This window comes from Tiliqua scincoides, chromosome 5, assembly GCF_035046505.1.
Source record: "Tiliqua scincoides isolate rTilSci1 chromosome 5, rTilSci1.hap2, whole genome shotgun sequence".
In the NCBI taxonomy this organism is placed as follows: domain Eukaryota; kingdom Metazoa; phylum Chordata; class Lepidosauria; order Squamata; family Scincidae; genus Tiliqua; species Tiliqua scincoides.
In genome coordinates this window covers 44,986,320-45,008,930 of record NC_089825.1, presented here as the reverse complement: position 1 = coordinate 45,008,930, position 22,611 = coordinate 44,986,320, and the positions used below count along the sequence as shown (strand labels likewise).

Genomic DNA, 22,611 nt, shown 5'->3' with positions numbered 1-22,611 from the left:
ACAAACACTGGTCTAGTGCTCATTCCCGCAGTGGTTTTCAACCACTGTAGTGTGGCATAGCCCTTTAAGGAACACACAGTGAACAAGATCAGTAGATGGTGGTGGGGGGAGAGATGAACAGAGGTTCTCACCTCTGGTCCTCTGAAAATGCCCATCATAGTTGTGAGTGAAAAGTTAGGGGAAAAAAATCTTCACAGACCAGTGTTTCTCAGCATTTGTTCCCCACTGTACCACTTCGCATGGTCTACCTATTGGAAGTACCACTGGAAGTAACTGGTGATTATGTCATAGCCAGCTACAACTGTAATAGGAGGCCAGATGCAATGTGACAAACACCAGCAATGTAACCACCAGTTCAGGGTGGTCAGGAGGGTTTTTTCTGAAGCCATGCTGAAGCTCTGCCTGCTAAGCCGAACCTTCTACTGCCGCTTACGAGATTGCATTGCTGTTCTTGCTGCCAGGGGTCTGGGGCTACCACAAGTACCAACAGATACCTCCTCAAGTACCACTGGTTGAGAAACACTGCCATAGACCATGGCTAATAAGCCTGAACATTTCTTAGAAAAAACACTATTTCATTGTTTGCAACCAAACGTGAATATAAAGGGCTGGGAGAGTTTATTTCAAAACATACTAAACAAAAGCATCTGGTTGCGGCTCAGTAGAGCTGCAATCCTAGTCACACCCGGGAGTAAGCCCCATTGACTATAATGGTACTTACTTCTGAGTAGACATGCATAGGATTGGGTTCTCAGGCTGAAAATCCTAGCCACACTTACTTGGGAGTAAGCCTGATTGACTATAATGGGACTTACGTCTGAGTAGACATGTATGGGATTCGGTTCTAAGGCTCCCATCCTAGCCACACTTACTTGGGAGTAACCCTCATTGACTAGAATGGGACTTACTTCTTAGTAGACATGCATAGGCTTGGACTTCAACTTCCTGCCCTCACCATGCTGACGTCAGCCAAACGACAAGATGGCGCCCACGACACGCCCCTTTGCCCTTCTCTGGGATGCTTCAGTCTTCCCTCCTTCGTTCCAGATGATGACAGCAGGGGCTACCTTAGCCAATCAGGGGAACGGCCCCAGCTGCCTGTCAGATGACGTCACCCCTCCTAGTCCTGCCTTCCGAGAAGTCGTTTTCTCCCCGCCTCGTTCCCCCCAGCGGCTTCCCGTTCTCATGGCAACGGCGGTGGCGTTACCCGTCTCCCTGGAGCGCTCGCGCCGGTCAACACGGAGCGTCCCGATTGGCTGGGGCGTCGCACCTTTCTCAAGAAGCTGCGCCTTGATTGGTTACGGGATTTGTCAGTTGGGAGCACTCAGGGGTGTGTGTGTGAGGGGTGAGGGGAAGGAAACCGGAGTGCTGAGGTGAGAGTGGAGCTGGAGCTCCAAGCGGGGGCGGGGCGAGTAGGCTGTGCAGCGGCGACCCTTCCCCCCTTCCGTGAAGTGAGTAGAGGGGGGAGGGGCATGGAGAGGGGCGCCAAGGTTCAGGCAGTGGTCCCTCCTTTCTTTCGTGATTGGCTGGACAGGCGCAGAGCCCCCTGGAGAGCCTCCTGGGCTGACCCCCTCCTCGGTCTCTTTGCAGGGACCTGCGGTGGGGGGAGGCAGGTGAGGCAGAGGCTCCCTACCGTAGTCCTTCGAAAAGCAGCGCCGCCGCCCTGTGAGGAGCACGTGGGTTAAGAGTGCTTGGGAACCTCACAAGGTGGCGGCGCTGCTTTTCGAAGGTCTACGGTAGGGAGCCTCTGCGTCACCTGCTTCCCCCCACCGCAGGTCCCTGGTCTTCAGTGTCTTGGTTTAGTCTGGAGACAAGGGGGCCTCTGAGCACGTGCAGAGTGTGGCTGTGGCATGCAGCGGAAAAAGCAACAGTCTTTTTGTCCTGTCACTTTGAAAACCTGAATGCATGTTTGTTTGTTTGTTGTTAGTTCTGAAAGTGCACCCACGTGCTTCATGAGAACTTCAAACCAACCAACCAGTGGGGATCCCTGCCTGAAAGGCTCCCAATCTAACTGTGTTTCTCAACTGGTGGCACTTGAGGTGGTGCCCAGTAGCACTTGAGGTGGTGTCTGGTGGTATCTGTGGGACCCCGAGACCCCTACCACCTGGCAGTGAAAGCAGCGGCAGTAGGAGGTTCGGCTCAGCTCCAGCATGCGCTTCGAAAAATCTCTCCTGTCCACCCTGCACTTCTTCCTGGTGTTTTGTCTCATCGCATCAAACCTCCCAATCCGGAAGTAACTGGTGATGACATGATAATCAGCAGTTACTTCCGGTGGCACTTCCCATAGGTGGACTGTGCGAAGTGGTGTGGCGAGGGATAACGTTGAGAGACACTGATCTAGAGCTCACTTTATTAGATGCATGCCGTATTGGTATTCTCAGCAGGTGGTTACATATCAACATGGTACAGAGATAAACTGCACGTAGTGGATGCAAAAGGTGGTGAAATTTAAGAGGTACAGTCTGTGACATCTGTTTTACAGAGCTCAAATGACTGTTGCCTCTTGCTACAGAGCTCAAATGACTGTGTGCATGTGAGCAAATGACCATGATGAAGATTCAGGAGCTGACGTGGTTAGGTGGATGCTCTTTTGGGCATGGGCCCTCGGTTAGCTCCCAACCTAACCAATGTCTAGCCTCATCCCAATATCTTGCATTTTGTGCCCTTTTGGCCATATTGTTAACTGGGTTTTGTTTTTGCTATGAACCAACAGTGTAGTCCAGGGCTTTTCAAACTGGGGCGTCGCGACACCCCAGCCTGTGAGCCCTGGCCTTTGCCCCCTTAAGGGGCGGGGGCAGCCTGGAGGCAGGGAGGAGGCAGTGGCACGATCCCCAGGATTGCGCCGCGCAGGGAGCCTGCAGGGGCTTGGGTGCACTTACCCAAGCCTCCTGCAGCCTCCCCAGGCTGCGGGAAGCCCAGCGTGACCTGCAGCAGGGCTCCCCGCAGCAGTGAAAGTAAATGCAGAGCGATTGCACTTCACTTCCGCTTTAGCCGGAGGCCTGGGGAGGCTGCAGGAAGCTTGAGTAAGTGCGATTCTGGGGATCATGCCGCTGCATTTCCCCCGCCCCCACTGCCTCCCTCCCCCACCCACAAAAGTACATAGTGGCTCTCAAACTCTCCCAGAGAGTTTGAGAACCACTGGTGCAGTCCTTTGTATGTCTACTCAGATGTAAGTACCACTGAGTAACAGGACTTTCTCCCAGGTAAATGTACTTAGGTTTGCAGCCTTGTATAGGATTCCCTGTATCCATATATAATCATTTGCCACTGAGGATATGACTTCTTGCATCTGCTGAAGTGGGCTTTAGACCTTGAAAACTTATGCTATAATTGATATTACTATTGTTTCTGCAAATCCATTCTATCTCTCTTAATTTAATGTGTAATCACAACCATCTCCAGCTAATCTAGGATTAAGATTTCCAGAGCTACTGGTGTGCCTTTTGGTCTAGATCAGGTTGGATTCACCTCACTCTCCTTTATAACATGTCTAACATTTTGTGAGGGTGGTTTTGCATGAGCAATTTTAGATGTTGCTTTTCCTCTTTGTGGTGTTTCTTAGCATGCAGAGAGGGTCATGGGTAATATGGTTTTCTATTTTTACCAACACATTGAAGCATCATGCTGTGGTAAAATCAAAAATCTAGTTCGTGACTGGTTTTTTGCAGGTGGTTTAAGTTCTGTTTTCTTCCCTCACCCTGGCCTTTGAGTCCAGGCAGTGTTATCATGGCTATGGCAGAATGACCAGCATATGCATGAGCCAAATTATCACATGGGCCACCCTCTTAGCAGCACTACTTTTGTCAAGGCATCACTTTGCAGTTCAGCAGCTGAAAGCAGCCAATAGTGGTACTGAGAGAGTCCAGTTATCATGCAGGCCAGTTAAAAAGTGTCTGTGGGCTGTATCCAGCCTGTGGACCTTATATTTTGATACCCCTGGCCTAATACTTTGACTGTATAAGCAGGGATGGCCAAGCAGCAGCTTGAGAGCCACATGCTCCCGATTTTTTACATATGATGTGTGGCTCTCAGAAATATGTTGACTGAAGTCCTTTTTGCATTGCAATTAATACAAAAGGTAAATAAGAAATTTTCAAGCTTAATAATTATTTATCAGGTATAAACTGAGAGCCCACTAGATTAAAATCTAACTTTAATGTTTATGATGAGTAGATAGATATATTTAAGAGTTTAAATTCTTTAATATTGCAGTTGTCAAACATATGTCTTGCGGCTTTCAGACTGAAGTTTATCATATGTGGCTATTATGTTAAGCAAGTTTGGTCACCCCTGATATAAGGCAACTTCCTATCTTCCTAAATGGCTCACCCTTTAAAAAATCTTTTCCATTGTTTCTGTATATTCTCTTTTGGGTTATAGGTATCTCATTCTGAAAGTTGTTCACCTTGTCTATTGCTAGTGCCCTGCACTTGTTCACAAAAAAAGAATAATAAAATCACTAGATTTGTTGACATTTTTTTCTCTTTAAAGACACGATGCGTTAATCCTGATTCCCTGATGTTATACAATGCCTGATCAACATAAGAAGGTGAAGACTACAGGGAATGCAACAGATACCAAACCTCAAGGGTACGGTGCTTTACAGTAAATGTCAGCAGTGACTCTCTGGAATTTGCACCAGCTGGCAAACTGAACAGTACAATCTGAAATGCCATGTGTACATGGTAACAGTTACTTTGGTCACCAAGTTTATTGAAACCTTTTCATTTTGTTGGAAACAATTGGTGGTTAAGAAGACTATACAAATTGCAGGGGGTGAGGAGGGAAAGGAGGCTGCTGAGACCTTACCAGAAAGTTTCCATTCCCCAGACAGATCATAATAAAATGTGACTTCATTTACATTACGTAATGATGAAAGAAGGTCGTGTGGTATTAATAGGTATGTAATTCATATTGTCTTCTAGGGATTATTCTGATCTTAAAAGGCTTCTGGCACTTCTCAATGTCCAGTCAAGTAAACAGCAGGTATGTTGCAATAGCTATTATAGCAGTTTTATAGAAGAGGCTATAATTTTAATTTCATTTTGTAACTATTTGGAATTAATATTTGCCTGGTAACAGAAGTAGAGCTAGACAGACCGTGGCACTGTAAGTATGGCACGCTTGCAATATGCTGTGTAAGCATCCCCTTCCCCTTGGCATTGGAGCCATTGGGGCAGTGACAGCAATGCACCATCGCTGCCCTGAATTGATCCAATGCCAAGAGGGAGGGGCCGCTTACATGGCACGTTGTGGAATGTGCCGTACTTACACACTGTGCCCTCCCTCCCAGCTCCACTTCTGCCTGGTAAATTTCACTGGGTTTTATCTAAAGAAAATTAGTCATGACAAAGGCTAAGTTAAGTTAATGGAACACATCTAACGCATCTCATTTATTTCAATGACACTAAGAGCCAATCCTATCCAACTTTCCAGTGCTGATGTGGCACTGACAGGATGTGCTATATCCTTTGGTGTGGCGACAGTTACAGAGGCCTTCTCAATTAAGGGAATGTTTGTTCTCTTACTTTGGGTCTGCATTGCAGCTGCATCAGCACTGGAAGGTGGGATAGGATTGGGCCGTTGGTCATGGTTAACTGTCTGGATACAACCCCTTGTTTCAAACACTTTGTGGCTGTAAATGAGGGGAGGGGGGAGAATCCCTTTTAGGTATGGAAAGGGGGCAGATAGAAAAAAAAACAACAACCCTGAGTCTGTTCTTATGTTTCAACTTATGTATTTTTTAAAACATTTATTGTTTTAAAATGTATTTTCCATTTCTAATTGCTGTCAACATCTGTGGTCCACCTGAAAAACTTAAAAAGTTGTCTCCTTCAGTGTCTGTTTCCTGATGGGGTACTGTCTGTATTGTATTATATCCAGTAATTATATTTTGAAATAATGCACAGGATATAAGTAGATCCATAAAGAGTGGTCACCACAGGTAGACCACAGCTGCGATACAAGGACATCTGCAAGAGGGATCTGAAGGCCTTAGGGATGGACCTCAACAAGTGGGAAACCCTGGCCTCTGAGCGGCCCGCTTGGAGGCAGGCTGTGCAGCATGGCCTTTCCCAGTTTGAAGAGACACTTTGCCAACAGTCTGAGGCTAAGAGGCAAAGAAGGAAGGCCCATAGCCAGGGAGACAGACCAGGGACAGACTGCACTTGTTCCCGGTGTGGAAGGGATTGTCACTCCCGGATTGGCCTTTTCAGCCACACTAGACGCTGTGCCAGAACCACCTTTCAGAGCGCGATGCCATAGTCTTTCGAGACTGAAGGTTGCCAATACAATACAATACAAAGAGTGGTAAGTTTGACATCCAATTGAGACTAGGAAACTGGTCAAGTTACTCCAGAATTCCTGATTCCTTTGTATCCAAATAGTTAGATAAATTGTGAGGTGGACAGACAGGGCAACTTGTAAAGCAGCGGAAGGGTGTTATGTTTTGCAGATCTCACTGTGGTCTTTAGTTTTCCTTTGCAAATTTATGAAAAGCATAGGAAAGCAGCAGTATTTGGCTAAATAATGCCCTAATTGCAAATAGTTGTTTTTTTCTGTGCAAGAAACCTATATTATTCAAAGCAATTCCCTACATATTGAGAATATGTAGGGAGGTGAGATCCGGAGTGAAATAGCAACTCCTACCCCTCCCCCCCCCTCGCAGACTATATGCTGTGGTTCTTCTCCCACACCCCCAGGGATGCTATTTAACAACCCATCCAATGGTCCCTTTTGCATGGTTAGAGACATGTTTGACTAGGCTTAAAGAGTGTCTTCATCATACTCGAGTTTGATTTTTCTGGAGATTCATGTCTTACTCTGTGAAATAAAGATGCAGGTATTTCCTGTTTTGATTAAGGATCTCAACAATGCTGAACATCCATTGTTGCTCAGAACTTTCTTGAGTCACTTGAACTCAGCTGCCATTCTCAGAATGCCTAATGGGCTTTCATGTCTTTTTCTGCTCAATTCTCAATCCATATCACTTTAGGGTGAAAGCACAGCTATGAAGAAAAGGCAATAGACAAATGAAAAGGTTCCCAAAATGTAGTATAACTGCTCTGTATTTTGGAATATTTGTATTTTATTACCTGAACTTTATTTTTTATGTATCCAATATCCCAGTAATAATCACTGATGTTCTTCTAATCTAGTTAATTATGACATATCTTTTGCCTTATATTAAATTGTCCTTGCATTCGCAGCTGCCAGCTCTTAACTTTGAAAGTGCTAAAAATAGCATGGCCAAGACTGAACAGTACTCCAGCAACACTTGTGGAGAGAGATGTAGAGGTCAATGGCAAGAATCAACTGAAGCTGTTGAACTTGAGCACTTTAGGTATGATGCGTTTAAAGTAAATTAAAGTTTATAATATTTTTTGAAGAGTTTATAATATTTTTTGAAGATCTAAACCCTGTCCTGCATTTTTTTCCCTTACGATCAAGAATGTATTAGCACTTTGCAGAATCACTTTACAAGACAGTGAAGAAAGTTAAACCCTAACTATGAACATTTTTAAAATATATGTTTTGAATATTCTGCTTTCACTTGAAGTTCTCCCTTCCACACTGCTGATCAGGTTCACACCTCCTTAGCCCCAGCTACTGCACCTGGTATGTGTAAACCATTTACTGGGCTCCAGTTTTATCAATCTTTAAGTGGTACCCTGTGTACGAAAGGCGATTTTGATCTTCAGTCTGTTGACCATGCTAAACTTTCAGCGTGCTCCTGTCACCGTGGTCAAGGGTTGAAGGTTTCGGATGGGTTTTTTTAGTGAGGAGGAGCTGTCAGAGAAACCCATCTGAAGAAGTTGACTAAATGCAGCACATGCCATTTTTAGGATAACAGGCACAGGTAGAAGGAGGAACCCCCTCCTAGAGCTCCTGTTCCAGCTCACTGTTCTGAGCAAGAAAATAGCAGGCCTGTCATTATCTTTACTTCGTTTGTAGTGGACAGAGATGGGCTAGATAAGAAAGCCTTCCTTTCCCCTGTGCCTGGCCATCCTGAGACTGGTACACATGCCATTTGGTTGACCTTGGCTTGGAAGGAGTCAGAGAGGATTGGTGTTCATATTCTAGTAGGACACTCTTCAGTTTGGTTACTCCAGTTCCCTAGATGATGTTAAGACAGTAGTGACTGCTGCAGCATTCAGAAAAGAGGGTGGGAGTTCTACCTCTCCCCACCTCTTAAGTCTCTTTAAATGAGCTTTTATTTATTATTGATATCTCCTATAGACCTTTGAGGGAGAAAATTGCTATTTAATCCAATACATGCAGGAAACGGAAATATAAGCTAACCTCTCATTTAATTCTCACTGTGTTCACTGAACTTGGGGGGGGGGGGTTGGAACATGCCTGATAGCTATGCTCCCTCACTGTGCGTCATGCTGATTCCAGACACCTCAGCAGTTGCACATTTGTGAGCAAAAGGGTGTATCTGTATGCTTTTGCCAGCAAGGATTCCACTGGTTTTGAGTATGCTGGAATATTCTCTTGCTTATAAATACCAAATGTGTGACATCTAGAAGTGTGACCAGTGAGTATCGTGGTGTCAGGGGAAAGGACCAGTGGGTATGGTCCTCCTCTCTACATTTATTAAATGTGGGAAGACATTTGTAAGAAAAGTGCTTTTGAGTCTTTCCCTGGATTGACAGTGAGTTCATGTCTCAGAAGGGTTTGAACTAGGTTCTCCCTGGTATAAATCCATACGCTGAGCATTTGGCCACATTGATTGCAACCAGGTATAGTCAGGTTGCATCATAGATGCTTTTTACCTGCGTGAATTCAAGTATATGCACTCAGCAACAAAATTAAAAAAGAGAGAACAACAGTTTAAATAGTGCAGGCGATTCCACCTGCTATTCCATCCACCAAGTATATGCCCCAGAGAGAGTGTGAGATGGGATGATGAATCTGCTGTTCCCTCAATTGTTTCAGTTCAGTTCACTATGCCTCTCATAGTGTGATTTTATTTTTTATTTTTTGATAGTTTCAACTATATGTGATTTTTCTCATACATACCAACTCCAGAATCTCACATTGGATGCGACTGGACTGTAATTGCTGTAATTATACTGCTTGCATTAACTTTGGGTGACAAGTTGAAATTGAAGTGTCTGTTTTCTGCATCATCAACAATCTCCAACTTCTATGGTTGTTACTGTGAAAAATAGTATTTGTGCCTTTTCCAGTTCTGCTTTTTCCTGTTGTTCCCTAGTATGAATTACAAGAATGAGAGAAATTTTAGCAAACATCCACAACACAAGTTGTTTCAAGACATCTTCATGACCTTGGTTAAAAACCGGCTTATTTGCAGGTAAGAAACATGAGCTATTCTGCTGTAGTCAGACCTCACTTGGAAGGTTGCACCCATTTCTGGGGTACTCATTTTAAGAATGTGGTTGGCAAGTTAGAATGAGTTCAGAAGAGAATAACAAAAATGATGAGTTGCCTGGAAAGCAAGCCCTTTGAGCAATAATTGAAAGAAGTTGGTATGTTTCCCCTGGAGGAAACTAAGGGGTGATATGATAGCATTCTTCAAATGTATGCAGACTGTCTTGTGGAAGACACTGATTCTGTGGCCCCTGAGTGCAGGTCTAAAATCAATACATTGAAAATATTAGGAAGAAGATTTAGGTTGGACCAGGGGCAGAATGTCCTAACTGTAGCAGCTGTACAATATTGCCATGTACAGTAATGGACTCGCCCTCCTTGGATATTTTCCAACAGAGGCTGAACAGCCCCCTCTCAGGGATGCTGTGGTAATTGCCTACACTGAACGGGGTGTTGGATTAGACCCTGCTTTTCTAATGTTCTTTAAAAAAAAAAACAACCAATAGCCTCTTTTTGAGCACAATATGGATAGTTTGCCTGAATCTCTAAGGACACAGTGGGGATGTGACATTATCATTTAGAATTAAATGAACACTTTTTTATAATCAATGGTTACTTAAATCAGTCCTTTTCTCTAGGTGGTTGGAATCAATCCACCCAAAATAGACTACCATTCTTTGTAGAGAGGCAGCTGTGGTGGGAACCTGGAAAAAAGCCATTGGCTATGATGAGATTTTGGTCGAGAGAGATTGCTCCACATAACTCCATTCTTGGGAGTCTACGTGCGTTCATTGCAGCACAGTCTTTATTTTTATCATATTATTTTTAGCCATTGGCTTGATTCCCGGCATGGAACTGAACTGTCACACTAATCAACCATATCTATTTCTAGGAGGGAATGGGAGAAGTGAAAATGTACACAAATTGCGTGTATGTGGCTATATTTACGTGGTTGCACACAAATATGGATATTCATCTACCGTAGTGAACAAAGTGGTGTATTAGACTTTCTACAATTAAAAACAGCACTTCTTAACATATGTACTTATATTGAGGTTCCAATCCACTTTTACATTTACTTCCATCATACTTGAATGAAGCATCAAAATGATGTGTTGAATAAACACTAGTTTATTTGCAGAGTTGCTAATTTGCATAGAGTCTATTTTCATAGAGTTAATTCACTCTTTCCTTTTTTTATTTTTATTTTTATTTCTTATTTTTGCAGGGAATGGGTTAACCGAGCCTCATCTGTCCACTTTCTGAGAGTTTTGATTTGTATAAGGCTATTAATGAGGGATCCATGCTATCAGGTTGGTTTACTTACGGTCTTCCTTTAGAATCATAACATAATAGTATAGCACTATTTTCACTACTGGACCTGTAACTGGCTGTTTAAATCCTAAAACCGCAAAACTGTTGTTGTTAATGCTAAACTTATGCTTGTGTCATTTGCTCCCAACATGTTGCACTTCTGCCCCCTGTTGGGTGGATTCTGGACATACAGTTTTAACAGAGGTTTAGGTATGAACACATAAGTAACTATTCTGGTCTGCCTCTGATGACAGAGAATATACAATTATAGCTCAAGTTACATATCTGTGAACTAATGCATCTTCCTGAATTTTGTTGGTATAAAATTTGCCTGCAATATTTGTTTAAAAATAGCATAGTAGTAGTAGTATTAATAAAGTAGTTATTAACACCCCCCCTCCCATTCTAACTGTTGACTTGCTGGTATAGCATGTTCAGGGTTCAGGTAGGTTGAATAATGAAGGCTGTGAGATTTTACACATGCTTTCAATGAGGTATTCAGTTCAGTGGAACTTTGGTGTCATTGTGGTTACAGTTGGGTTGAACCTGCTAGTTAAAGTAACTGGATCTTTTCAACATTGCTGAACCTGAATTGGAGTGCAGCTGCTAACACTGTTTTTGATATTTACATACTTTGTTTGCTTTCTTGATTTTTTTTTCTTTTTAAATAGGAAGCGCTCCACAATCTGGGTGGGATTGACAGTTTAGCACAGGTAAAGTTCTCTGTTTGCTCAGAATATTTTGTTACATATTGATTAGGATTTAAAAAAAAATAGTTACTCAAGTTAGTGTAAAACATTTTTTTAAAGAGAAAACTATACAGTCCTGTGTAAGCAAATATGATATTTTCAGTTTCCAAGGGCCCATAAAACAATGCTCATTGCTGTTCAGCTGAATACCCCCAGTGACTGCCTTCCTAGTTTGATTAAGTGCTAAGTGACTTCCTTCATGAAAAAGGTGAAAGGACTGCCTCCTTTCTTGCCCAGGGGCTGGGCTCTGCTCCGTTTGGCTCAGCTCCCCTCCCCTCTCCTTCCCTCCTGCAACCTGAGCCAGGGGAGAGAGAGAGATCATGAGGGAGGGGAACCCAGCCCAGCTCGCAGCGTCTCCCTCCGGAGCAAGGGAGGGCTGGTTGGCTGGCCGGCCAGGCAGGCAGACAGCAGCAGCAGCAGCACATGGGCAGGCAGGTAGGCAGCCCAGGCAAACGAAGGAGGGGAGGGCGAGGGGGCAGGTGAGCAGGCGGGTATGTGAAAGTGTGGAAGATCCCCCCCTCCGTGTGTGTGTGTGTGTGTGTGTGTGTGTGTGTGTGTGTGTGTGTGTGAATGCGATCATAAACTGGCATGAAGATCCCCCCCTTACTAGGGTGGATGGGATCATAAGCTGGCATGAAGACCCCCCCCCCTTACTAGGGTGGATGGGATCATAAGCTGGCATGAAGACCCCCTCCCTTACTAGGGTGGATGGGATCATAAGCTGGCATGAAGACCCCCCCCCCCCCTTACTAGGGTGGATGGGATCATAAACTGGATGGAATTCATTCATTCATTTTCGGTCTCTATGGTTGGCAATTCATTTATGTAAATTTATTTAAATTTGAAATGTAAATTAATTCTTTTTTTTCTGACCCCCAACACAGTGTCAGAGAGATGTTATGGCCCTCCTGCCAAAAACTTTGAGCACCCCTGTGCTATAGTTTAATTTGTTTATTTCGCAATTACGTCTGCAATACTTTACATTGTGAAACTAGTCTGCCCTCTACTGGTCACCTGCATCTATGTTTTAAACTAGATCCTACAACTTTCTGATGTAATAATACTTTTTCACTGGTTTTGCCCATACAGTATTTGGAATCTGTAGCAAAAGACTATCTGGGTTACGGAGAAGAGCAGCATAATGTAGACAAATTGGTCAACATGACATGTGAGTTTTGATTGACAAATTCGTTTATATCCCTTCCTTCTGTGGCTAACAGGCCAAGTTATTTCAAAGTCACTTGGAAGTGCTTGTCCAAATGTTTCAGAATTGTGACATTTTGCAGTTCTCACACAGGAAGTAACACTGCATAAACAGATTTAAAAAGCTTAGAATGGCTCTCCTCATTCTGATGTATTTCTGATTTTGAATCCCAGAGTTAACACTTCCTTGCATCTTCAGATATTTTGCCTTGTGAATCTTCAATCATGTCCCAGAACCAACTAATTTATGAACAAAGTTGCTATTTTGGTCCTGTGCTTTTTAAAAAGTTGGTAAAGGCAGCAATTGTTCAATTTTCTTCACTCTGCAGATATTTTTCAAAAACTATCTGCTGTTAAAGATCAAAGGGAATGGGTCATGGCCAGTGGGGCACACAAAGTAAGTGAGCATTCTTTTCTTATTATACACTTCTTTTAATGACTACTTTATGCTTTTTAAAATGACAAAATTACCTCCCATCTGAAAATTTCCGTACAATGTAAATTATGGCTAGGGCTAAAAGTAATTAATTTACTGGTAAATTAACTGAGGTAATGCATTTTTATATGATTGTTGCAGTGGTTAATAATGCATCCCAGGGCTAACTGAAGCTATTAGGCTGCCTGAGGCAGCACATAACTCTGCTGCTCCTCTTTACTTCTTCAGTGCAGACTCTTTAATCAAAGCAGGAAATGTGAATCACTGGGATCACTCCCAGAGTACTCTACATTTCCTCCCTGGTTTAAAGAACCTTCACAGAGGAAAGAATGATCTTGCTCCTTCTTCCCCCATTCACTCTTTTAAAGCACCCAGTGGAAGAAGGTGAGGGAGTCAGATTGCTGTCTTCCAAGGACTGTAATGCAGTCATCCTCTGTCTGGATGCTTTATGCAGTGCCTGCTTCCTGCATTTCCTGCTTTGATTTAAGGATTGCGTGTAGGCAGGGGTCAGTAGGGTGGCCACTTTCGTCTGCTAAGAATGTTTGTTTGCATCATGGATGGGCTGGCCGTGATGTGTCCTTATTAGTTATTCAACCAGGATATTATAGTGGGGACCAATTTATGTGTTATCTCCTTTTGAGTTAACTATTTGCAAACAAGATGAAGGGCCCAATCCTATCCAACTTTTCAAATATTCCCTTACTTTGAGCAGGTATCCATACTATGCCAATCTTTTTTGTATCGTTCCAATGTTAGTATATATACAGGTTTTTATTTTGGGGGCCGGATGGTTTTATTCTCCACATTGTTGTATATATATTGTACCATACTGTATTGTTTGCTTGTGCCTATAAAGGTTCTAAACTGAACTGAGGAAGTATCCATGACTCTCTCCCCCCCCCCCCACTGCAGGATGCAGCGCATGCTCCCATTGGCACAGCTGCATCAGTGCTGTAAAGTTGGATAGGACTGGGCCCTAAGACAGTATTATTCCAGTGTTTATCATGATGATTTTCTTGGAACAAGATACAAATATTATGCAAAGTTTATACATTATTAGTACAGTAGAACCTCCAAAGTTGACCACCTCTCTATATTGACCACCCCCTTAAGTTGACCTAATTTTCACAGTATGGGCAGACACTGCATATACACTATGGGAGACCAGCCGCTCTATATTGACCACCTCTGTAAGTTGTATCTTGACCACTTCAACCATTGCACAGAGTATTAATTTACCCTCCGTAAGTTGCCCACTGAACGCGATACTGTGGGCCTCTGTTTTATCTGGTTTGTCCTATCTTGGAAAAACAAGAAGCCATGCGACAATCCCTCCCCTATACCTGCTAGCGCGTGTGCGAAGGGGTTTTTATAGGTGGGCACACTGCACATAGCCGACAGACCTGTGCTGGCTGGCTATTGTACCTGGATATGTACCAAGTTGTGAGGGACATGAGGTTGCTTGTGCATAGTGAAGCCACTGTCTTTTCACTTTGGTTCCAATTACCAGTGCATTACTTTACACTTATATTGAAACACAACTGCTATTTTGCTGTGTATTCTCCCGGTTTGGAGAGATCCTTCTGGAGCACTTCACAATCCCTTGTGGTCTTCACAACTCAGAAAAGTTTAGTGTCATCCACAAACTCGTCCACCTCCCTGCTTATCCCTGTTTCCAGGTCATTTATGAAGATGTTGAAAAGCACCAGTCCTAGGACAGATCCTTGAGGCACTCCACTTTCCACCTCTCTCCACTTTTTTTGTCAGTTGCCCATTGACACCCACTCTCTGTTTCCTGGTCCTCAACCAGTTCCCAATCCATGAGAGAACCTGTCCTCTTATTCCCTGACTGTGGAGTTTTCTCAACAGCTTTTAGTGAGGGACCATATCAAACACCTTTAGGCATTTAGTGAATCTGAGGAGACCCAGTGGAGGCCAGGCAGCCTAAGTAAAAAAGTGTTTTTTGTTTTTTGTTTTTTAGCTGTTGGGGCTATGTAACATGCTACATGCTATGGACTGGCAAGGGATAGCATTGGTCTGCCTGTCTGCTATGAAACCAAGTTTTGCAATAAAACTTTTAAAAAATCAAGTCTAAATAATAACTTGACCTTGCATTTGTTGTCCTGGGAGCTAAACATGATAATCTTTAAATGCCTTTTTCCCCGTATGTTGACCACCTCCCTATGTTGTCCAATTCCTCCAGTCCCTTGGGTAGTCAACTTAAAGAGGTTCTACTGTATATTGCTTCTCCTGTGATGCAATCCTGTGCCAAAGTTGCACTGACACTATTGCACTATCAGCACAACATCCATCATATCCTAAGCTCATCTAGCTCAAAAGGGGAGGGAAAAACAAGAGCCTAGCAAGTCCATGCTGGTGCTTCCATGGTTTCTAAAAGTGCTGTAGAATTCTAAGCTGGTTTGTATGCAGGAAGCAAATAGGTGGGACCAGTTGCATAACATCTTCACACCTGATCATTGCTGCACTGAGAGGGAGTGCAGCGTTTAGGTGAGGATGATCGAGTTGACTTGTCCACATGGTTCTTGTATTCAGTCTCAGAAAGATGTGGGAAGAAGCTTCAGAGTTCCCAGTCACTGCTGTTCAAGTGTGAAGAGCACACACTTCCAAGTTGCCTTCACATTGCTCTGTTACATGAACTATTTCCTTATCACCTGCAGTTAATGGGAGACATGCATTTGCCTCATTTAATGGTTGGCAACCTTCAGTCTCGAAAGACTATGATATAAGCCTACAGCCCCTGATATTCCCAGGTGGTCTCCCATCCAAGTACTAATCAGGCCTGACCCTGCTTAGCTTCTGAGATCAGACAAGATCAGGCATCTGCACGGTAAATTAGCAAAGGAGAAAAAAAATATTTCGAGTTACATACACCAGTGCTAACTATGGGACAATTTAGAGTACTTTTCCACTTCTGATCTTGTATAGCCTATAAGTATGCTAAATATGCATTTTTAAAAAGAGGTCAAGCATTATGATTGCCAAACGGATGTTTTATCTCTTTTAACTTAATTCTTATTTTTGCAGACTTTGGTAAATTTACTTGGATCCAGAGACAATAATGTCCTGCTAGGTGCATTGCTTGCTCTCACTAGCTTAGCAGAAAGGTGAGTTCAGTCTGATATGCTGCAGTGTGCAGCTAATCTTGGTGGTTGAAAAATATGTATTAATTGGAACAAAATATTGATAATCTTAATTTCTCCAAGCCTTCAAGCATTAAGGCATATGATATGCTTATATTTCCATTCAGTTGGCCATTGACACTTCCAGAGTAGCTTATCTTTTATTGTTGTGACTGAAGTGTAAATGTTGTTTGTGAGAGTCACATACATCTTTTCTATATTGGATATTAGGGCACAATTAGGGTGGAGTGACCACCTCCTCTCACCATTTGTCCTTGCAATTTTTGAACCTATTGTTTTATACTTTTTAAAAAAACATTCTCTTGAGATTTTGTATGCCACAACTTAACTTCTAGCCATATACATTTTAAAATTATATTTATTATTCAAGTACTGAGCTACAACGGAACCTTTCCCCACAGCACCATCTGTCTTTAGCAGTAGTTTAGTTTCATTTATCTTCTTTTTCAATTTTTTTTAACTTTTAAGCTTTTCTCTTTCAAGTCTTTGGAATAAAGGTGTACTTTTCCTATATGATTTATATCCTGTCCTTCCTCATAAAGTGAGGCAGGCTACAAAGCAACATTAAAAGGGTGGCTGACAAAGCAACGTTACCTGAACAATAAAGTGACAACATAAAAGCAGCACCATAAAATGGCCACAATTAGATCACAAGGACACAATGAATAGACCTTGAAAAATAGAAATGCCTTCAGTAACCATTTAAAGATGGGAAATGTATGTTTATCATGAAATCAGTTTGAACCATATTAAATTGGATTATAAGCCCCGCAGGGACCTGTCCTTTCACTGTATGTAAAATATCATGTACACTTTATAAATCATAATAATAATTACAGGAGTATTGTGGAACAGCTAAGACGAAGTTGTGGCATGTGTTCTGTGATCATGCTGGAAAGCTCAAAAATTGTGAGAGCATACGTGTGTGTAGAGGGGGTTGTTTTGCCTTTTTTTTCTGCAGCCATAGACTGTCTGCTATTTTTCTGGAATTTGGACAATGTGAATCTGTTCCTTTGCAGTTCTTTTTATACCTTTTATAGAAATGTATGATTTGAACCTTATAAGCAGCCTCAGATCCATTTGATGGCTACAGAGTATGGGGGCCTCTCTAATACACAAAGATATGCAGCAGGATGAGGGGGTAGAATAGGCTGCACTGTGTCCAACTGCAAGTGGGAGGATTCCAGTTTTGAATGCTGTTCCTGATTTTAAAAATCCCTTCCAGCAACAGGAGGAGAGTTTCTGTCTCAGCCTTTTGCCGACTGCGCTGGTTTTCTGTTTGTAGGGAACTTTTAATGTAGGGGAACATTCCCAAATGTGATTACTCCCTTGCAGTTGAAAGTGCTGTAGTCCATTCTATGACTTCATTCTGCTGCATGCGTAACACCTTGCATTCAATGCCTATGTAATAAACAGGGGACATTAACCTATCAGAGGCACATTCCATTGTTTCCCCTTAGTTAGGATTCCTAGTTGCCTTCCAAACATAGCTCAAGATTCTGATTTTAATGTTTTTAAGCCCTGCAAATGGCTGAGAATGCCCTCTTAACAATATCACTGATTCGCCACGTTTGAATGTTGAGAGCATGTGGAGAGCAGCTGCTCTAGATTTGCACAGCACATTTTTCCTAGAGATTAGTCAGTGGCCAAGGCTGCCATCTCAGGAAACATTGCAAGTTTATTTTCTTTGGGCTCATTTTTGGTGGCTGATTAAACAGTCTGGTTTCAGAAATTGTTTTTCATTATTTTATATGTTTGGAATTGAGACTTCCATTCTTTTAAGTGACTGCATCATGCAAAATATTTTTTCATACTTAGTGAAATAGTATTAATTCAAATACTTCAGAGTACTTCTTGTCAGAGAAGTATTGTGGCTGTTCAGTGCAATTTCAAAGAACAACACATAATGTTTTTCTGTTTTAGTCCTGAGTGCCGAGAGAAAATAAGTGAGCTAAACGTTGTTGAGAATTTGTTGGTGATACTTCATGAATATGACTTACTCTCTAAAAGGTAGGACACTTTCTTGAGTTAATAGTGTTGAGGTTTGCAGCCACTTTGCTGATATTCATGCCATGTATTCTCATCAACTATTCACTTTGTTGTTCTTTTTGTACGCCTTGATAAAATACGTTAAATTTCCAAATCTGACACTTTAATTAGACAACATCCTCTTTTCCTGTACACATACAATGTGTATGAGATTAAAGATGAGGGCAGACAAAGGTTGTTTGGCCTGTGCATTGAATAAGCCAGATGATGTGTGCTTTTGCATGTTCAGTGTGATGTGTGTTTGCATTTTTCTGGTGAATGCCAGGAACAGGCTCAGGGTGTTTTCACACAAGAGCTGTTCTTGCTTCAGTCAGCTTTCTGCATTGGCCAGGAAGCTAATTCATGTTACCATTGCCTTTTCTCTGTTTTTCCTTCTGCAATGAAGACTGCTTGGATGTTAAGAGCAATCATGTGATGAAGGTGTAAAGGCAAGTTAAGTCTTGCATGTAAACACACCCAAAAATCTTAAAATGCCACCACATGAAGCAATAGAGCTTCCCTCTTCACTTGTATTTCAGACTTCAACCATTGTCATAACTTTTTGGAGTGGCACGTGTGGGGTGGAGTAGGATTGAATGAGGTGGAAGGGGTTAATCTCTCCCTGCTTTGTCCTCTAGATGTTCAAGTTCAGCAGTGGGCTAGAGTGGGGATAGAGTGAGCTATCATGATTCAGTTTCTCTGTTGAGGTGTCTGGTGTGGTATTCCCCTCATTCTGAGTGTGTGCACCTGTTGATGCTGGTCTTAAAATTTTAAGCCCTTTATGTCAGGAGATCTGCTTACCTGAAGTGAAAGAACTGGGTATATGAATCTGTGTGTTGACTGTGATCTTCATCAGGCGCTTACTCTGTATCCTCTTGGCTCACTCTGTATCTTCTTGCCTGTGGGAAAGCAGTTCACTGGGATATGAGACCAGTTTTTTTTTCAGCAACAGCACGTGTGCTGAACCTCCTTCGGGAAATAGACTAGGCCAGTGATAGCCAATGTTTGACCAAACGCGAAGACACACTTTTCCAGCTGACTGTCTTTGCTGTTCTTAGCTTGTTTGATTTTCTGCCCCTTGTTTTTTGCTATTATTATGCTTTGGGTAATGCTTTCATGTTTTAATTATCTTGTTGTAAGGGTGTCAGTAGTTTTTTTTTTGGGGGGGGGGGAAGTGGTGTAAATGCTCTAAATAAATTGCAAAAGTTCTATTAGGGCACAATCCTAACCCCTTATGTCAGTGCTTTCCAGCACTGGCATAGCAGTGCCAATGGGACATGTGCTGCATCCTGTAGTTGGGTGTCACTCATGGAGGCCTCCTCAAAGTAAAGGAATGTTTGTTCCCTTACCTTGGAGCTGCATTGCCCTTATGTCAGTGCTGGAAAGCACTGACGTAAGGGATTAGGATTGCGTCCTTAATGAGTGTTGAAACGAATAAATGCAGTGATATGTGAACTATTTAACAGCAAACTGATTTTTTTAAAAAACTGCTGAGATGGTGGTCATTTTTTGGATATTTCCTTTCAGATTAACAGCAGAGTTGCTGCGCCTCCTTTGTGTAGAGTCCCAAGTCAAAGAGCAAGTCAAAATGTATGAAGGAGTTCCCATTTTGCTCAGTTTGCTCCATTCAGATCATCTCAAGCTGCTGTGGAGTGTAGTCTGGATTCTGGTCCAGGTGTGCGAAGATCCTGACACCAGTGTGGAAATCCGTATTTGGGGTGGTATCAAACAACTCCTTCATATTTTACAGGGGTATGTTTCTGAGGCTGCCAGTAGTGAGGTTCTCTACAGGCAATTTCAGATTTGTGTATGAACGTCATACTGCCACTTCAGTCACAGGCATATTCTTAAAAACATTTATTCTCCGATTAATCTGTTCAACTTCATGTGAAAATTGGCTCTCATTAAGGCAAAGCTTTTCCTTTCTAACCATAAGGTTTTACTGGAAGATTATTCGAGTTTTAAATCATAATAGGAAAGTTAAGTTGAGTAAAACATGTAAACATACTAGTTCCTATGGGGAAAATAGATTGTTGATCAAAACATGCAAAAGATTCAATGGATTCTATTTATCTGTAGCAATGTACACAATTCAAGTGTTTCATATTTATGTACAAAATGAATATGGCTGTACACTAAAAAAAAAGCAGTTCTAATTTACAAGCATTTGATCTTTCAACTTGCATAATGTTTTAAGTTTTAGAAAAATAAGTTTTCCTAAATATACTGCATTGTTAAAATACAGTGCTTTATAATAAGTACAAGGGGGCTGTATTGGCAGATTCCTTCAATGGCTTCCCCATCCCTTGTAATTCCTTTTAAAGGCATAAAAACGTCATTTCCAGTTTTGCTGGAATTTACTTTTTTTGACCTAAATGGCCATTCTGAGCCCTGCAGAGACCATGGGTGATCATGCACAACCTCTGCTGAGCTCAGAAGAGCCTCCGGAGGGCAGGGGCATCCCCAGTATCTGCCGTTTCAGGTGACTGCAGAGGGTTCCAGAATGAAACCTCCATGGATACTGGGGCGTGCCTGTATCTCACTACATTCTTCAAGTCTATTTTTATAATTTATTTACAACATAATCCAGTGTATATCTACTAAGAAACGCGACCCACTGATTTCAGTGAGAATTATTCGCAGGTCAGTGTGTATTGTATTTATGTAGCTTTAGATAGCCAAGACTTTCTATAAATTATTTTTCTTAAAACAAAATAGGTTGATCAGAATTTTAATCTACTCTTTCCAAGTTCTTGCATTCCACTGTTGTTCCATATTCCAGATCTGCCCGTTAAACCATTTATCTTATGAGAAAGATCTGATTAACAACTAGGAATTATTCTCATATTTCTAGCTGTAGACTAAAGATTAGCTGAAAAGTGTTTTTATATCAGGCTTTTACATTGTTATTTGATTGTTGCACCCAGTGTACAGGTATTATTTTTCAGTAGTGTGCTCAAGATAGATAGAACATTGATATTCTTAATTTAGAAGTAAATAGTTTCTAATTACCAACTTGATCAACAGATACATCCAAAGTATTCCCTATGTTAAATTTTACTTTTCTAGGGAGCGAAATCTATTTTCTGATCGTTCTTCCATTGGGAGTTTATCTAGTGCAAATGCAGCAGGGAGAATCCAGCAGCTTTACTTGTCAGAAGATCTCAGCCCACATGAGATACAAGAAAATACTCTCTCCCTTCAAGCAGGTACTTTGCATCTGTACATTATTCTGTGCCTGACTAATATAGAACATTCCGGTACAGCAGTAATTTTCAATCTTTTTCATCTCAGGGCACACTGATATGGCACTAAAATTGTCAAGGCACACCACCAGATCTTTGACAATTGACAAGGCACGCCATGCTGCCAGTGGGGGCTCACATCCCCCATTGACCCTACTAAAAAATGACCTTCCCCCAAATTCCTGTGGCACGTCTGTGGACCACTCACGGCACACTAATGTGCCACAGCATAGTGATTGAAAATAACTGACAGACGTAATACTTCTCTTTGCAGAGAATAAACTATCAGTGTAGTAAGTAATTTTTTAGATGGATAGTGTTTAAAAATTAATCTGTGTTTAGGAATGATATAACTATAGTGAGAGTAGAAAAGCCCAAACCTATCTCCCATCATGCTATAGATCTCTTGCCATGCTATAGCATGTAGCTCTGCTGCCAGATCTACCCCTCCTGTCCCCCGACATGCTCCTTCTTCCAAGACACCCCGTTAACTCTCCCTTCCTGTCCATGAACTGCCCTCTGTGCTATGCAGCAGTATAGTCACTGGCTGCAACACTGATGCTGCTGCTGCTGCTGCTGCTGCTGCTGCTGCTTTGCGGCAGCAAATAAAAACAGCCACCAGAGGCATGCTCCACATGTCATCAGCAGGCAATTTATGGCAGCAGAGTAGTGTCCTGCTCCCATAAATGGGATGCTAGGATTGGGCCATTAGGCTACAATCCTAGAATATTTACCAGGAAGTAAGCTCCATTATACTCAGTGGGGCTTACTTGTTCAGAGACATTCATTACCCTGTAAGTGATGGTGGTAGTGTTTTTCAGAGTGGGAGAGAATGCCATAAGTGTCACACTGTTTCCTGCATGAACTAGATGCTTTACTAAGACTCTGCCATGCTTTCTTCTGTCCTCCATTTTTCCATATTTCCATCAATGCCCACACCCATGATCACATTCTTAACTTGGATTCAGATGCAACCATTTTGCTGTCATTTTTTGAACAAAAGGTAGTATCCTAAGTTTTGTTAGTCATAGCTGAACAAGTTACTAATGACTTCCATTGATTTCAGTGAGCCTTAGTAATGATTAATCAAACATGGACTGCATTCCTATATATTTACACAGGATTAAATTCCATTGTAC

The 22,611-nt window shown here is 42.2% G+C and overlaps 1 protein-coding gene across 5 annotated transcripts in view; it reads left to right on the top strand.

Moving 5' to 3' along the window:
• The first annotated feature begins 2,049 nt into the window (after window positions 1-2,049).
• NEK10 (NIMA related kinase 10) overlaps window positions 2,050-22,611 on the top strand; it is a 111,057-nt gene continuing 90,495 nt past the window's right edge. For all 5 annotated transcript variants that reach the window (XM_066627297.1, XM_066627296.1, XM_066627294.1 and 2 more), the window contains exons 1-13: window positions 2,050-2,132; window positions 4,492-4,590; window positions 4,926-4,986; window positions 7,209-7,342; window positions 9,221-9,319; window positions 10,565-10,649; window positions 11,322-11,363; window positions 12,489-12,567; window positions 12,932-12,999; window positions 16,084-16,163; window positions 18,123-18,209; window positions 19,755-19,979; window positions 21,297-21,436. In XM_066627297.1, the coding sequence (XP_066483394.1) occupies window positions 4,529-4,590; window positions 4,926-4,986; window positions 7,209-7,342; window positions 9,221-9,319; window positions 10,565-10,649; window positions 11,322-11,363; window positions 12,489-12,567; window positions 12,932-12,999; window positions 16,084-16,163; window positions 18,123-18,209; window positions 19,755-19,979; window positions 21,297-21,436 (1,162 nt within the window). In that variant the 5' untranslated portion in view covers window positions 2,050-2,132; window positions 4,492-4,528. The remainder of the gene's footprint in view (window positions 2,133-4,491; window positions 4,591-4,925; window positions 4,987-7,208; window positions 7,343-9,220; window positions 9,320-10,564; window positions 10,650-11,321; window positions 11,364-12,488; window positions 12,568-12,931; window positions 13,000-16,083; window positions 16,164-18,122; window positions 18,210-19,754; window positions 19,980-21,296; window positions 21,437-22,611) is intronic.